The sequence below is a fragment of the Malus sylvestris genome, chromosome 5 (genome assembly GCF_916048215.2).
Source record: "Malus sylvestris chromosome 5, drMalSylv7.2, whole genome shotgun sequence".
Classification (NCBI taxonomy): Eukaryota; Viridiplantae; Streptophyta; class Magnoliopsida; order Rosales; family Rosaceae; genus Malus; species Malus sylvestris.
The window spans coordinates 9,526,574-9,543,851 of NC_062264.1; the positions used below are offsets into that span (position 1 = coordinate 9,526,574).

The window sequence follows — 17,278 nt, forward strand, 5'->3', positions numbered from 1 at the left end:
CTTATTATATGCATCGCTTGTCACATGAAACTTGACTTAGAAATAAAAGAAGCACTAATGTGGTGTAAATAATTATGCCTTCCTAGCATAGTTTTCGCCCCACCCAGCACCTGAAGGAGTTGATACAACTTCTCCACATCAATATCGCACAACACAATGATACCAGACAAATCCTTCTTTCTTCATCCATAAACCAACCTTTTATATTTTTATTTAAGAGAAAATGTAGAAATTGTCCTTCAACTTTAACCCAATTAGAGCAGTGGTCCCTCAATTAAAAATTCATGGTCGATGGTCCCTTAATTCATCAAAACGTGGAACTATGGTCATTTTTGTCAACTCTGTCAGAATTATGTCAAATGAGTCATGTTGGAAGGACCATTGCTACAGCTGAGTTAAAGTTGAAGGATCATTTCTCAATTTTGGTTAAAGTTGAGGGATCATTTCTTGAATTGGGTTAAAGTTGATGGACCATTTCTCTAGTTGGTAAAGTTGAGGGACTATTGTTACAATTTTTTTAATTTGATTTTCCATATTTGCCCATTGCTTTAGCCCCATATGTGTCGCACGTGACTTACTTTGACAGAAGTTTTAACAGAGTTGACGAAAATGACCATAGTTGCACGTTTTGATGAATTAAGGGACTAATAATCACAAATTTTTAGTTAAAAGATCAATACTTTAATTGAATTAAAATTGAGAGACCATTGCCGTAATTTCCTCTTTATCTAAGAAACTAGTAAAAGAAAATCATTCACTTTATTTATTTTTTATATTTAGGTCCTTTTCCCCAAAACCCAAAAAGACCGAAGGGGACTTGGAACTGAAAAAAAAAAAAGAAAAAAAAAAAAAAATCCATTACGAATCTTAGTTTGTGAGGGAGCTATCTCACCAAAGGGTGATTCAACATATTTACTTGATTCCTCCAAACTCCCAAAAAAAACCTACGAACCTCAACTCCTCCTTCCGACTCCTCCGTTCCCTTCACTGTCGCTTTACTCTTTCACTTAATTAACGCCGCCTTCTCTGCAACTCTCCCATGGCTGCCACCGCCACCGCCACCACCAACCCCTCTTCCTCCACACTCTCTTCCTCTCTGTCCAATCCCTCTCCTCTCCCCCGAACCCACAAAACCCCTCCCTCCTTCTCCCCCAAAACCCTCCCTAAACCCGCTTTCCCTCTCAAAACCTCCTCCCTCTCACATACCCCCAAGCCCTCCTCCTTCACCCTCCACTCCAAAAACCCAATTTCCGACGTTTTCTCGGCCGCCAAACAAAACACAGACGGCAATTCAATCGATTTTGTTGATGACGAAAAGCCCCGGGAGGAGTGTGGCGTGGTCGGCATATACGGTGACCCGGAGGCCTCCCGTCTTTGCTATTTGGCCCTGCACGCGCTCCAGCATCGCGGTCAGGAAGGTGCCGGGATCGTGTGTGTGAAAGACGACGTGCTTCAGTCTATAACAGGCGTGGGGCTCGTCTCCGAGGTCTTCAATCAGACCAAGCTTGACCAGCTGCCCGGCGACTTGGCAATTGGGCATGTCAGGTACTCCACTGCAGGCTCCTCCATGCTAAAAAATGTCCAGCCTTTTGTTGCAGGGTACAGGTTTGGCTCAGTTGGGGTTGCCCACAATGGCAATTTGGTAAACTACCGCTCCCTTCGAGCTAAGCTCGAAGACAACGGCTCCATTTTCAACACCAGCTCTGACACAGAGGTCGTTCTTCACCTTATAGCAATTTCTAAGCATAGACCTTTTATTTTGAGAATTGTTGATGCATGCGAGCAGATTGAGGGGGCTTATTCTATGGTTTTCGTGACCAAAGATAAGCTCGTGGCGGTTCGGGACCCTCACGGGTTTCGGCCATTGGTAATGGGTAGGAGGAGCAATGGCTCTGTTGTGTTTGCTTCTGAGACTTGTGCTCTTGATTTGATTGAAGCCACATATGAGAGAGAGGTGTTTCCTGGAGAGGTTGTGGTGGTGGATAAAGAGGGGGTTCAATCACTTTGCCTAATGTCTCATCCTCAGCCAAAGCAATGTATCTTTGAGCACATTTACTTTGCTCTTCCGAATTCTGTGGTTTTCGGTCGTTCAGTGTATGAGTCACGACGGGCATTTGGTGAGATACTTGCCACTGAGGCGCCGGTTGATTGTGATGTTGTGATAGCTGTGCCTGATTCTGGGGTGGTAGCCGCACTTGGCTATGCTGCTAAAGCTGGTGTGGCTTTTCAGCAGGGTTTGATTAGGTCTCACTATGTCGGGAGGACCTTCATTGAGCCATCACAGAAGATTAGGGACTTTGGTGTGAAGCTCAAGTTGTCCCCGGTTCGTGCGGTGTTGGAGGGGAAGAGGGTTGTGGTTGTGGATGACTCCATTGTGAGAGGAACCACTTCTTCGAAAATTGTTAGGTTGTTGAAGGAGGCTGGTGCAAAGGAAGTTCATATGAGGATTGCAAGCCCGCCGATTATTGGTTCTTGTTATTACGGAGTGGACACACCAAGCTCTGAGGAGTTGATTTCAAATAGGATGAGTGTTGAGGAAATTAGGGAGTTTATCGGATCGGATTCACTTGCTTTTCTGCCAATTGGTAAATTGGAGAAAATGTTGGGCAGTCAATCTCCTAACTTTTGTTATGCTTGCTTCTCTGGAAAATACCCCGTGGAGCCTAGAGAGATTAAAGTGAAACGAGTGGGTGATTCCTTGGATGATGGGTTAGTTGGTAGTTTTGAGAACATTGATGGTGGCTGGGTTCAAGCGAATCAGAGCCCAAAAGAGGAGAAGGACAAGGAATTTGAGGGCAGTGTTATCTAATACCGTTGCTTGCGACTCCTCCAGTTTAAGGTGGATGCTTTTTGTGATGAAGGGAGCAGAACAGGGGATACTCTGCTGTGGCTGACTGATGTCTTAAAATGATTGAAGTTATAGGTTAAGTGCTTCCTTGAATTTCGGGTTCCAGAATCCAAGACTAAGCACACAGTCTGGTTGGTTCCTTTTCAATTTTGCATCTGATATATTGAATTTATGTTTTCTTGATGATACACCGTTTGGTTAAATTCTTATACAAGCTTAAATGGTCTGAATTCAGCAGCTCTAACGTTACCAGTTTCTTGTTAGCATCTCACTAGCTCGAGCGCTTGTTGTATATTATCTTTTGTGCGTATATTAGCTGCTTGTGCGATTTATTCATGCAAGGCTGACTACTGCTTTTCATCACAATGTCTATTTGATTGTCGTTTCAAATTTCAATATCGAAAGCATCACGATGCTTGACAAAATTCGAAAAGCTAACATAGGTTGTTTAATATGTTTTGACCCTGTTGTTGAGATTTAAATTCAGAGCATGAAATGTTAGGACCGGGTTGGTTTAGTCTGATCATGATTATTAGTATTCTGCATTCGTTTCTGCTCGTATGAAATCGGCCTTACCAAGATTCATCTTTTCAACCATATTTTCTGTTTTATATGAGTTGCTTCGCGGAATCCTTTCTTTAAAATGTCTTACAATCTGTGATCTGTATGTAGTAATGTACTACCCTATTGTTTTTTTGTTCTTGAAAGTTTATAACTTGTGTGAACTTGTAAGAAATGGGCGTGTATTTTGTTTGGATAATGGTGCTTCAGGAAGATTCACAATATCAAATGTTATTGAACTTTGATGAAATCAAGGTGATTATTTTAGCATGATATTCACGAAGCATACATGCCAAGTGAGAAATTAAAAGGAAAACCTCTCTTCTTTTCCAAGTTTGAGTAGTCATACACAAGGCAGAGCTTTGGTTTGCTCTTTAATACACTCTGACGTAATAAGGTCCATTTTTACGATTCCTGGCCGCGGCACGTGGCCTGGAGCTGCGACGTTGCGCCAAGCCACATGCCGAGCCATGCCTGGCTGGCGTGAAGCCAAGTTCATGCCGAGTTGTGCTCTGTTGAGCCAAGCCGAGCCTGAAGCTTGGTTCATTATTTGGCCCAAAGCCATTAAAAACCGATATTACATGAATTTCAATCTTTTCTTGCTTCCACTACCTACTATTGCTCGGTCTCCGTCTATTGAATTAATTTAGTGATCAATAGTCCATTAATTCAACAAAAAACAAATTTGAAACTTGCATTCGCCCAATGTGCTAATGACACCATCAGGTGAACTTAATTCATTGCTGACATTTTGTTTGAGTATTTAAACACTCAAGGTGGACTGTTTAAATACTGTCCTATTTGAGTTGTATTGCTTAAAGGGTAAAGATTATCCCTTTCTTACTATAAATAAAAGCACAACAACAACAACAACAACAAAGCCTTTTCCCACTAAGTGGGGTCGGCTATATGAATCCTAGAACGCCATTGCGCTCGGTTTTGTGTCATGTCCTCCGTTAGATCCAAGTACTCTAAGCCTTTTCTTAGAGTCTCTTCCAAAGTTTTCCTAGGTCTTCCTCTACCCCTTCGGCCCTGAACCTCTGTCCCGTAGTCACATCTTCGAACCGGAGCGTCAGTCGGCCTTCTTTGCACATGTCCAAATCACCGGAACCGATTTTCTCTCATCTTTCCTTCAATTTCGGCTACTCCTACTTTACCTCGGATATCCTCATTCTCAATCTTATCCTTTCTCGTGTGCCCACACATCCCACGAAGCATCCTCATCTCTGCTACACCCATTTTGTGTACGTGTTGATGTTTCACCGCCCAACATTCTGTGCCATACAACATCGCTGGCCTTATTGCCGTCTTATAAAATTTTCCCTTGAGCTTCAGTGGCCTACGACAGTCACACAACATGCTGGATGCACTCTTACACTTCATCCATCCAGCTCGTATTCTATGGTTGAGATCTCCATCTAATTCTCCGTTCTCTTGTAAGATAGATCCTAGGTAGCGAAAACGGTCGCTTTTTGTGATCTTCGCTAAATTGCTCCGGTCATTAGTGTGGATAAGTATATAAATGGATAGAGATAGGAAAGCAAACACAAGATGTACGTGGTTCACCCAGATTGGCTACGTCCACGGAATAGAAGAGTTCTCATTAATTGTGAAGGGTTTACACAAGTACATAGGTTCAAGCTCTCCTTTAGTGAGTACAAGTGAATGATTTAGTACAAATGACATTAAAGTACAAATGACATTAGGAAATATTGTGGGAGAATGATCTCGTAATCACGAAACTTCTAAGTATCGGAGTGTGGTATCATCTTGACTTGCCTTATCTGTCTCATAGGTAGATGTGGCAGCTTCTCTGGAAGTACTCTTCCTCCATCCAGGGGTGGTATCTTTAACTGGTGGAGATGCACAAGGTAATGTATCAATTTCACTTGAAGCTTACTTGTAGTTTCAGGCTTGGTCAAGCGCGATACAAACCATGTAGTAGGAGTCCCCCAAGTCGCCGAGCTAGGGGATTTGCTGAAAGAGGTGACATACAAGGTAAGCAATCAGAGCTCCGGCTGATTGTTCACCTTCTCCCCATCTTGCAGCAGCATGAAGGATAAAGAGAAGAAAAATGAGAAGAGATGATATGGGATACTTTTGCTTTTGAAGAAGTAACTTTCCACAGGCTTATTCTTGAACTGAGCTGGAGGGTTTTCTGGTTTCCTCCAGAGTATAAGGCCGACTGAAGAATTTGAGGGTCAAAACAAGTCCATAAAATCTAGAGTACGTTCGACCCTGCTGATATGGGATACTTTTGCTTTTGACAGAGTAATGGATGGATCGGCACGTGTGCTGTTACGCTTGTCTCCACATGCTTCCTTGTATCCTTCGCACTTGCCCTATCTGTTCCTCAAGCAGATGCGGTATCTTCCCTGGCAACATAAGATGTTGAAGATGAGTACTCGAGAGCAATGCCAGGTAAGTAATCAGGTAAGGGGTTCCAGGCTGTCAGTTCCTGGCTGGGAGCTTGATTTCAAGTGCTGACTGATTGCTCTCTTTCTCCTTGTCTTGCAGGTAAAAACAAGGCCAAAGGAAAAGACAGGGAAAAAGCATGATATGGGATACTCTTGCTTTTAACCCTGATGATATGAGATATTCTTGCTCTAGTATAGCTTGTTTGCAGAGGTATTATCGGGGGGAAAGAAAGCTGAATATTTCGAAAGGCTTCGTTGGGAGTGCCCTCTAAGATATGAGGAAGGGTTAAGCATTTTTGCAGGTCTGCCTGTCCGTTGGGGATGGAGGTCGACATATATAGGAGTCTCCCTAACAACAAGTAGTAATGCTATTCCTTTACCCTGCTTGGTCATAGCACGGTAGTGGGAGCTGCCAGCTTCACATGTTTTAACTCTGTCAGAGCACTTTGAAAAAGTGGTATGTGGTATCTGGCTCTCGAGATTCGGAGAATGATGCTTCTTCGATTTTTGAGAAAGCAATCATGGTGGGGGTCTGGCTCTCGAGATTCGGGGAGCAGTGTCTCTTCGATTTTTGAGAAAGTAATCATGTTGGGAGTCTGGCTCTCGAGATTCGGAAGGCGGTGCCTCTTCGATTTTCGAGTAAGCAATCTTGTTGGGAGTGTTTTCTCGGATGTGAGTAAAGGTTGGGCATGTTTGCTAGTCTACCTTGCCACGAAGCACGGAGGTTGACACACAGGGACTTTCCAATTATCCAACAGTGGTACTGTTCCTTTACCCTTGTGGGTAATAATATGGTAGCTAGACCTTCAAAATTTATGTGTCTAAACTTTGTTAGTGCTGTTTCTTTGCTATTCTTTTACCTTTCTTGGTCAGAGCGATGTAGTGGGAGCTGCAAGCTTCACGTGCTCAACTTTGGCAGAGACTTTGACAAAGTTATATGTGGTACCCATGAGCTATTGTTGCGTGTGGGAAGGTGATTGAACAGTAAGATTCATGTGCTTTCTACTTCACCAGAAGTCTTCGACAGAATGCCCATAATTTCCGCAAAGCTGAGTGTGCGTGTGACAGGTGCTGACAAGGCTAGAAAAGAAGGTGCCTCTTCGATTTCTGAGATCGGCCCTCGTGGTCTCTGAGGAGCCCAGCTTTTGAGGAAGCGAGCGCCTCTTCGATTTCTGAGATCGGCTTTCGTGGTCTTTGAGCAGCCCAACTTTTGAGAAAGCAAACACCTCTTCGATTTATGAGATCAACCCTCGTGGTCTCTGAGCAGCCCAGCTTTTGAGAAAGCAAACGCCTCTTCGATTTCTGAGCAGGCGCCTCTTCGATGTCTGAAGCTCCGTCGAGTGCAGCTTTTTATAGGGGCTGGCATTAAGTTCCAAAGCACACTTGAATCTCCACCAGTAGAAGCTCCATTCTTGCACTTCTAAGATCTTGATTTGTCCGACCTCTTCTCTCTTCAATACCTTTGAAAATGTCTGGTCCCTTCGACCGTCGTTTTGACTTGAACCTTGTTGAAGAGGCAGCCCCGCCTTCTCCAGACAACATATGGCGCCCATCCTTCGTCTCCCCTACTGGTCATCTTACCGTTGGGGATTCCGTGATGAAGAATGATATGACCGCTGCGGTGGTGGCCAGGAACCTTCTCACTCCCAAAGATAACAGACTACTTTCCAAACGGTCTGATGAGTTAGCTGTTAAGGATTCACTGGCTCTCAGTGTTCAGTGTGCAGGTTCTGTGTCTAATATGGCCCAACGCCTATTTGCTCGAACCCGCCAAGTTGAATCATTGGCGGCCGAAGTGATAAGTCTCAAACAGGAGATTAGAGGGCTCAAGCATGAGAATAAACAGTTGCACCGGCTCGCACATAACTATGCTACAAACATGAAGAGGAAGCTTGACCAGATGAAGGAAACTGATGGTCAGGTTTTACTTGATCATCAGAGATTTGTGGGTTTGTTCCAAAGGCATTTATTGCCTTCGTCTTCTGGGGCTGTACCGCATAATGAAGCTCCAAATGATCAACCTCTGATGTCTCCTCCTTCTAGGGTTCTGTCCAGTACTGAGGCTCCGAATGATCCCCCTCCGATGCCTTCTCTTTCTGGGGCTCTACCGACTGCTGAGACTTCTCCTAAGCAACCTTTGTGAAGGCTCCATCTTGTTTGTTTATTTTGACTGATGTATATGTACATATTTGTAGCTTATCGGGGATATCAATAAATAAGTTTTCCTTCATTTCAACGTATTGTGTTAAATACACCAAAGCCTTCTTCGCTAAGTTCTTTGAATTTTCTTTTGTTGAAGCTTGTATGTTGAAGCTTTCTGAGTGGAGCATGTAGGTTGGGGTAGTGTTCCCTTAATTTTTCGAGTGAGGAAAACTTCTCGGTTGGAGACTTGGAAAATCCAAGTTACTGAGTAAGATCGGCTATATGAATCTTAGAACGCCATTGTGCTCGGTCCTGTGTCATGTCCTTCGTTAGATCCAAGTACTCTAAGTCTTTTCTTAGAGTCTCTTCCAAAGTTTTCCTAGGTCTTCCTCTACCCCTTCGGCCCTGAACCTCTGTCCCATAGTCGCATCTTCTAATCGGAGCGTCAGTAAGCCTTCTTTGCACATGTCCAAACCACCGTAACCGATTTTCTCTCATCTTTCCTTCAATTTCGGCTACTCCTACTTTACCCCGGATATCCTCATTCCTAATCTTATCCTTTCTCGTGTGCCCACACATCCAACGAAGCATCCTCATCTCCGCTACACCCATTTTGTGTACGTGTTGATGCTTCACCGCCCAACATTCTGTGCCATACAATATCGCCGGCCTTATTGCCGTCCTATAAAATTTTCCCTTGAGCTTCAGTGGCATACGGCGGTCACACAACACGCCAGATGCACTCTTCCACTTCATCCATCCAGCTTGTATTCTATGGTTGAGATCTCCATCTAATTCTCCGTTCTTTTGCAAGATAGATCCTAGGTAACGAAAACGGTCGCTCTTTGGTATTTCTTGATCTCCGATCCTCACCCCTAACTCGTTTTGGCCTCCATCTGCACTGAACTTGCACTCCATATATTCTGTCTTTGATTGGCTTAGGCGAAGACCTTTAGATTCCAACATTTCTCTCCAAAGGTTAAGCTTTGCATTTACCCCTTCCTGAGTTTCATCTATCAACACTATATCGTCTGCGAAAAGCATACACCAAGGAATATCATCTTGAATATGTCCTGTTAACTCATCCATTACCAACGCAAAAAGGTAAGGACTTAAGGATGAGCCTTGATGTAATCCTACAGTTATGGGAAAGCTTTCGGTTTGTCCTTCATGAGTTCTTACGGCAGTCTTTGCTCCTTCATACATATCCTTTATAGCTTGGATATATGCTACTCGTACTCCTTTCTTCTCTAAGATCCTCCAAAGAATGTCTCTTGGGACCCTATCATACACTTTTTCCAAATCTATAAAGACCATGTGTAAATCCTTTTTCCCATCTCTATATCTTTCCATCAATCTTCGTAAGAGATAGATTGCCTCCATGGTTGAGCGCCCTGGCATGAACCCGAATTGGTTGTCCGAAACCCGTGTCTCTTGCCTCAATCTATGCTCAATGACTCTCTCCCAGAGCTTCATTGTATGACTCATTAACTTAATACCCCTATAGTTCATGCAATTTTGTACGTCGCCCTTATTCTTGTAGATAGGCACCAAAGTGCTCGTTCGCCACTCATTTGGCATCTTCTTCGTTTTCAAAATCCTATTGAAAAGGTCAGTGAGCCATGTTATACCTGTCTCTCCCAAAACTTTCCACACTTCGATTGGTATATCGTCTGGGCCTATTGCTTTTCTATGCTTCATCTTCTTCAAAGCTACAACCACTTCTTCCTTCCGGATTCGACGATAAAAAAAGTAGTTTCTACACTCTTCTGAGTTACTCAACTCCCCTAAAGAAGCACTCCTTTCATGTCCTTCATTGAAAAGATTATGAAAATAACCTCTCCATCTGTCTTTAACAGCGTTCTCTGTAGCAAGAACCTTTCCATCCTCATCCTTGATGTACCTCACTTGGTTTAGGTCCCTTGTCTTCTTTTCCCTTGCTCTAGCTAGTTTATAGATATCCAACTCTCCTTCTTTGGTATCTAGTCGTTTATACATATCGTCGTAAGCCGCTAACTTAGCTTCTCTGACCGATTTCTTCGCCTCTTGCTTCGCTTTTCTATACCTTTCACCATTTTCATCGGTCCTCTCCTTGTATAAGGCTTTACAACATTCCTTCTTAGCCTTCACCTTTGTTTGTACCTCCTCATTCCACCACCAAGATTCCTTTTGGTGTGGGGCAAAGCCCTTGGACTCTCCTAATACCTCTTTTGCTACTTTTCGGATACAACTAGCCATGGAATCCCACATTTGGCTAGCTTCCCCCTCTCTATCCCACACACATTGGGTGATTACCTTATCTTTGAAAATGGCTTGTTTTTCTTCTTTTAGATTCCACCATCTAGTCCTTGGGCACTTCCAAGTCTTGTTCTTTTGTCTCCCTTTTTTGATATGTACATCCATCACCAACAAGCGATGTTGATTAGCCACGCTCTCTCCTGGTATAACTTTGCAATCCTTACAAGTTATACGATCCCCTTTCCTCATTAGAAGAAAATCTATTTGTGTTTTTGACGACCCACTCTTGTAGGTGATCACATGTTCTTCTCTCTTCTTAAAGAAGGTGTTGGCTAAGAAGAGATCATATGCCATTGCAAAATCCAAGATAGCTTCCCCATCCTCGTTTCTCTCCCCAAAACCATGGCCACCATGAAAACCTCCATAGTTGCCTGTCTCCCTGCCCACGTGTCCATTTAGATCTCCTCCTATAAATAACTTCTCCGTCTGAGCAATTCCTTGCACCAAGTCTCCAAGGTCTTCCCAAAATTTCTCCTTCGAACTCGTATCCAACCCTACTTGAGGTGCGTACGCACTAATCACATTGATAAGTTCTTGTCCTATTACAATCTTGATTGCCATGATTCTATCTCCTACCCTCTTGACATCTACAACATCTTGTGTCAAGGTTTTGTCCACGATGATGCCAACACCGTTTCTCGTTCTATTTGTGCCCGAATACCAAAGTTTAAACCCTGAGTTTTCTAGATCCTTTGCCTTACTACCAACCCACTTAGTTTCTTGTAGGCACATAATATTTATCCTTCTCCTCACCATAACTTCCACTACTTCCATAGATTTTCCCGTTAAGGTTCTTATATTCCACGTTCCTAAACGCATTTTGCTCTCTTGAACTCTACCCTTCTGTCCTAGCTTCTTCACCCTCCCCCGTCTAATAGGATTAAAGTACTTTTTTTGTGTGTCCCGTGTAAAGTTGATAGGAGCATATGCTCCCAAACAACTTTGAGTGGAGTCGTTCGAAAAGAAGTTTCTACGGCCCCCTTGCTCATTTAACACTACATCCGGGTGCCGATGGAGATACAGCGACCCTTGCTCACTTATCACTGTGCTCGGGCCACACAGCGTGCCACTTACGGGTGACGCCCTAGCTTTAGCGCGATTTTGTTCTGGATTCATTTTCATAAGGTTTCGACGTGATCATGGAGTGCCGGCTGTCGACTACCTGACGCCCTCCCCCTCCTCCTTTATCCGGGCTTGGGACCGGCAATGTAAAATTACATAGGCGGAGTTACTATAAATAAAAGCACAATGGGGTGAAATAATACACGTTTCAAAATTTACCAACTCCTCTCTCTTTGCCACTGTCCCGTTTCTATCTCTCTATAATTGTTCAGTTGAATAGGCCTCAACATTATTATGTTTAATGGAATTTCTTTGGATAGAAAAACATATATACATACTTGGAAAATAAACCTCATATGTAAACAATAATCAATCTACTGTATATAAACATGATGTGAAAATTTTAACCACATAAATATAAAGAAAACAATTTTGAAAAGTTTTGTACAATAATAGAATTTCTTTCGATAGAAATATATATACATATACATGAAAAGTGGTTATCAGATATAATATATCAACTATATATAAACATGATGCAAAAAATTTTACTATATAAAAGTAAATCAAAACAATTTTGAATAGTTTTCAACCTGTTTAATGGAATTTCTTTGGATAGAAAAAAATATATACATACTTGGAAAATAAACCTCATATGTAAACAATAATCAATCTACTGTATATAAACATGAGAGAAATTTTTAACCACATAAATATAAAGAAAAACAATTTCGAAAAGTTTTGTACAATAATAGAATTTCTTTCAATAGAAATATATATACATATACATGAAAAGTGGTTATCAGATATAATATATCAACTATATATAAACATGATGCAAAAAATTTTACTATATAAAAGTAAATCAAAACAATTTTAAAAGTAAATCAAAACAATTTTGAATAGTTTTCAACCTTTCTTAGTTTAGTCACCCATTCATAGTCGCCTTACCTATATATTTGTGTGCTACAGACTCATGTTGTCAAACCATTACACGGATAAAGATATTAGCAGCATTTACACAGAGAGTTGTAGAGATGTCTAGGCTTTCTTTATTTCATTTCTTCTTACTTGTTCTTCTTGCCACAGGTTTGTTTTCTTTTTCCTTTGCCATTGTTTTTCCAGTTTTTTTATTTGTTTATCTTTGTGGTAAGAACTATACGAAAGATTTTAGATTTTTACATCTTTAAAGTGTATGTGGACATACCACCTTTTCAATTTAAAATGAAAACGTAGAGTGGCAGAACACTTGTCTTTAAGTCGTTGTATCTTCATTTGAAGATCATCTCTACAAACAAAAATCATTTCAATCGAATATTATTTAGTCATTTAAATGTATAGAACAAACGACAGTTTATATACCAAATAACATGCTTATGATTAATCATCCATTTATTGGATACATTTGGATGATAAAATGATCTGCAATTTGAATAATTTTTTGTAGAATTTGTTTTCAAATGAATATTGATAAATTGAACGATTCCAATAGTTGATTTTATTCAGTCAAGATATGTTATTTGCAAAATGTGAGACATGTGGAGGATGCAAGTATTATCCTTTTTGTTTATTCACTTGTTTAAGTTGTAAATTTTGCAGTTGCGTTGAAGGAAAATGTCCGTCAAGTGTATGCGCAGAAGTTATGCAAAACTCAATTGTATGATAGCGGGTGTACATTAGATGATTGCCGTGCCAAGTGTTTTAGTAAATACGGGCAAGAGAAAGCAGACGGATTTGAATGCAGTGCCAAAGGTGATCCTAGTAAAGTTGGTTGTTATTGCACCTATGAGTGTTGAAGTCCCTTAGTCCGTACTATTGGCTGCCAAAAAGAGCTGATAAGTTTTCTCTTCGTTGTGCAATGAAAATTTCAGTTAATAAAATTGGGCAAAATTAAAGTGTTGGTTATTGTTATTGTTATTATTATTGTTGTTGTTATTGTTGTTGTTATTTATTATTATTGTTGTCGTTGTTTTGTTATTGTTATTATAATTATTATTATTTAGGTGATGGTGGGAGTACGCAATATATCAACTCAAGTACATGCATTTTCTATAGGGTAAATCGCCAAAATGGTTCTAGAAATTTGCATAACTCGTCACTTTGGTCTCTAAGATTCCAAATCAATAAAAGTGGTCCTTGAGATTGTCCACCATCCATCATTTTAGTTCTTCCGTTAAAAACTCCGTTAAGTGTCCTGGAGCTCTTGGTCGAGAGTTTGGGCAATTTTCAAAGCTTCGTAACTCAATCGTTTCTTAGTCAAATTCGACCCATAATATATCAAAATGAAAATAGGAAAGTGTAGAATAAGATTATAAATATTTCGAAGCCCAATGGTTACCGGAGATTGCCAGAAAATATCCTCAAAGTTGACTGGTCCGAGTGAAAACTTGAAAACTCGTCGGAAACTGGGTAAACTTTAAACGTTCATAACTTCTTCAATACTCAACGAAATCAAGTGATTCAAAAACGAAAATCATACTTCTCGATGAGACAAATAGAATGGTGTTTTTTTTTTACGCTAAATCGCACTGGTTTGGCTGGAAAACGGCTCAAAAGTGTCTGTCTTGGTCTCGAGTTAGCCACTTTCGAGCCGTTTTCTGGCCTAACCACGGTGATTTAGCTGTCGAAAAAGGTACCATTCTCTTCCTCTCGTCGAGAAGTATGATTTTTGTTTTTGAATCACTTGATTGCGTTGAGTATTGAAGAAGTTATGAACGTTTAAAGTTTACCCAGTTTCCAACGAGTTTTCAAGTTTTCACTCGGACCAGTCAACTTTGAGACTATTTTCCGGCCAAAGGTGATCCTAGTAAAGTTGGTTGTTATTGCACCTATGAGTGTTGAAGTCCCTTAGTCTGTACTATTGGCTGCCAAAAAGAGCTGATAAGTTTTCTCTTCGTTGTGCAATGAAAATTTCAGTTAATAAAATTGGGCAAAATTAAAGTGTTGGTTATTGTTATTGTTATTATTATTGTTGTTGTTATTGTTGTTGTTATTTATTATTATTGTTGTCGTTGTTTTGTTATTGTTATTATAATTATTATTATTTAGGTGATGGTGGGAGTACGCAATATATCAACTCAAGTACATGCATTTTCTATATTCACAGTACAGAATTAATAAGATATATTAATTAAGAAGTTAAAAGGCAGAAGCTCATCAAGAAGATATGGAAGTTAATTATAACCCCCCCCAACAAAAGGTAAAAATAGTCAGCTCTTGGCAAAACAAGTAAAAACAATTGGTTGAGTTATCAAGTGGCGAGATTGTTAATAATCATGTTTTTATAAGAAGAAAGATAATAGATAGTGTGGCCTTGATTACACCCAGTTCAAATACGATCAAACAAGAAGGGTTGTTTGTACCATACTTGACCATTCCCGAAACTACTGAGCACTGGTCAACGTTATATCGTTAAGGACCCAGAAGAGTTTCCTTCCAACCAGGAGGCCAATCACAGTGCGACATGTGTCGACATCAGAAGCCAATCATAGCGTGACACGTCTCAACATCAGAAGCCAATCACAACATGACACATGTCAATGTCAGAACAAAGCTAGAAACTCTTCTATAAAAGGAGATCATTCTCCCACAATATTTCCTAATGTCATTTGTACTAAATCATTCACTTGTACTCACTAAAGGAGAGCTTGAACCTATGTACTTGTGTAAACCCTTCACAATTAATGAGAACTCCTCTACTCCGTGGACGTAGCCAATCTGGGTGAACCACGTACATCTTGTGTTTACTTCCTTATCTCTATCCATTTACATACTTATCCATACTAGTGATCGAAGCAATCTAGCGAAGGTCACAAACTTAACACTTTCTGTTGTACCAAAGTCCTTACTGATTTTGTGCATTAATATTTTGCGCCGTTTGTGGGAACGACACTTATTCCCACTCTCTTCAGCTTTGTTAAGTTAGTTTCCACCATTCGTACACTCTCTTTTGACCAGTCATCCATTTCCAACACGGGGAGCGAAGAAAGCCACAACACACAGAATGACACCCCTCTTGCACCTGGTGTGAAGCAACGAAATAAGAAACAAAAGAAGTTTGCTCTTCAGGCTAAAGTCGATGAGCTGGAGGCTCAGAACAACAAGATAGCGATGAAGAATAAGATCCTCTAAGAGCAGTATGAGAAGGTCTTCGAGATGCTCCACAATGCTAGATACACTAAAACACACGAGCTCATCACCCTTGTGGAAGTCAACCATCAACTGGGTGCCCCCCAACACGGAGGGTCATTTGCCCTCGACATGGGTATTCCTGTTGAGGAACGAGCTACTCATCGAAATGGCGACCAACATGATACTTCTCTCAACCCAGCTGCTTCGACCCGAAGCAAGATGAGTGGAGGAAGGCACCTCCTTACAGAAGGAGTGGAAGGATCGAAAACCGTCTTTCACGACTGTCGAGACTTTCTAAAGCAACGTCGAGACAATCCCATCTAGGTAAGCTCAAAGATCAAAGACCCAAGGGTCTCTGAAAGACTTGGTCCCCTCCCATGTCCCATGCCGGCTACCAATTTGGGGAAGGGGCAACAAGTTCTAGAGAAACATGAAGGTATAGGGGACTCATAAATGTTCCGACAGACATACCTTGGAAGTCAGTACGACAGGTCTAGGGAAAAATCACATGCTTTTGATCAAACCTTCCTACTTCCAAGAGGAGATGGAGATTTACGAAAGAAAGCTCCAGTGGTACATGACTCCACTCAGGACCCTCTTGTCCTACAGCTCCTTAAAGAAGAAAACAAGTTGAAGGCCAAACGACAAGCTGAGATACCTGATTGGAACCAACCTAGGCCTGGCCCTCTTACAAGGAGGATCATCGACACCCCCTTCAAGCAAAGATAAAGCAGAAGCTTAGCTTGCAACTCTATACTGGAAATGAGGACCTGATTGAACACCTTAACCTCTTTGAGTCCACCATGGCATACCGGATGCACATCGACGAAGAGCGATGTCTTCTCTTCCCCTCCACTCTCTCTGGCGGAGCTCTAAACTGGTATTTCCGTCTTCCACCTGAGACAGTAGACTCATTTAAGGAATTGAGGAAACTATTTGTTTCTGAGCACATTTTTCAGACCGATCGCTTGCACTCTGCGGATGACTTGTACGCTATTCGCCAGAAGCCAGACGAGTCATTACATATGTATACTGGCCGCTTTAGCCATGAGTATTCCTGTTGTGCCGAGGCAGATGACAAGACTGCCCTCAAAGCCTTCACGGTAGGCCTACGTGACTGTTTCTTTAAGTACATGATCAATGCCAACACTTGGAAGACTTACTCTGAGGTGATGACGCATGCTTATAACCATGCCTCCATCGAGACAAAGATATACCAAGAGAAACCCCCAACAACTATCCCCTATCAATAAGTGGGGAGTGGAAGCCAGACCCACCCAAGTGAGAAGACCTCAACCTTCCAAATGGCAGCGGTGCCTCCCCTTGCCTTACTTAATACTTTTCCAACTCAACAGACATATCAATCTTAGGGCAAAAGGAAAGATTTACATCTTCACCAGTCTCATTTTAGTAAAACAAGTAAGGGACACTACGGCGATAACCAAGGGTATCGCCATGATAAACTCCGACCTCAGGCAGTTAACACAGTGGGTCAAGCACGTGTCAGGACATGCCCTACCCCGAGGTATGAGGCATACACACCTTTGAACACCATATGCATGGCCATTTACCCAGCATAACACACTTGATACTGAAGCCAAAGCCGAGACACTCGGATTACAAGCCCACGAAGAACACGGGCACGTTTTGCAGCTACCACGAGCATAACAGCGATGATGGCAAGAAATGTATCACCCTTCATGATCATATTAAAGCTTTGGCACGTGAAGGGAAAATTGATCAATTCCTCATTCACCCTCCAAGGGGTAACCGTAACCAACGCCAGGTGAATGTGATATATTCCATAAGTGGTGGCACA

The 17,278-nt window shown here is 41.6% G+C and overlaps 1 protein-coding gene across 1 annotated transcript; it reads left to right on the forward strand.

Annotated features, from left to right (window-relative positions):
• The first annotated feature begins 898 nt into the window (after nt 1–898).
• Nucleotides 899–3,085, forward strand: LOC126624622 (amidophosphoribosyltransferase, chloroplastic-like). The gene has a single exon (XM_050293694.1). It carries the CDS (start codon nt 1,040–1,042, stop codon nt 2,807–2,809), a length of 1,770 nt encoding a protein of 589 aa, XP_050149651.1. The 5' UTR covers nt 899–1,039; the 3' UTR covers nt 2,810–3,085.
• Nucleotides 3,086–17,278: the final 14,193 nt, after the last annotated feature.

Bases quoted from the DNA above. Each gene is read 5' to 3' on its own strand.
- LOC126624622 (XM_050293694.1), top strand. From the start codon at position 1,040: ATGGCTGCCACCGCCACCGCCACCACCAACCCCTCTTCCTCCACACTC.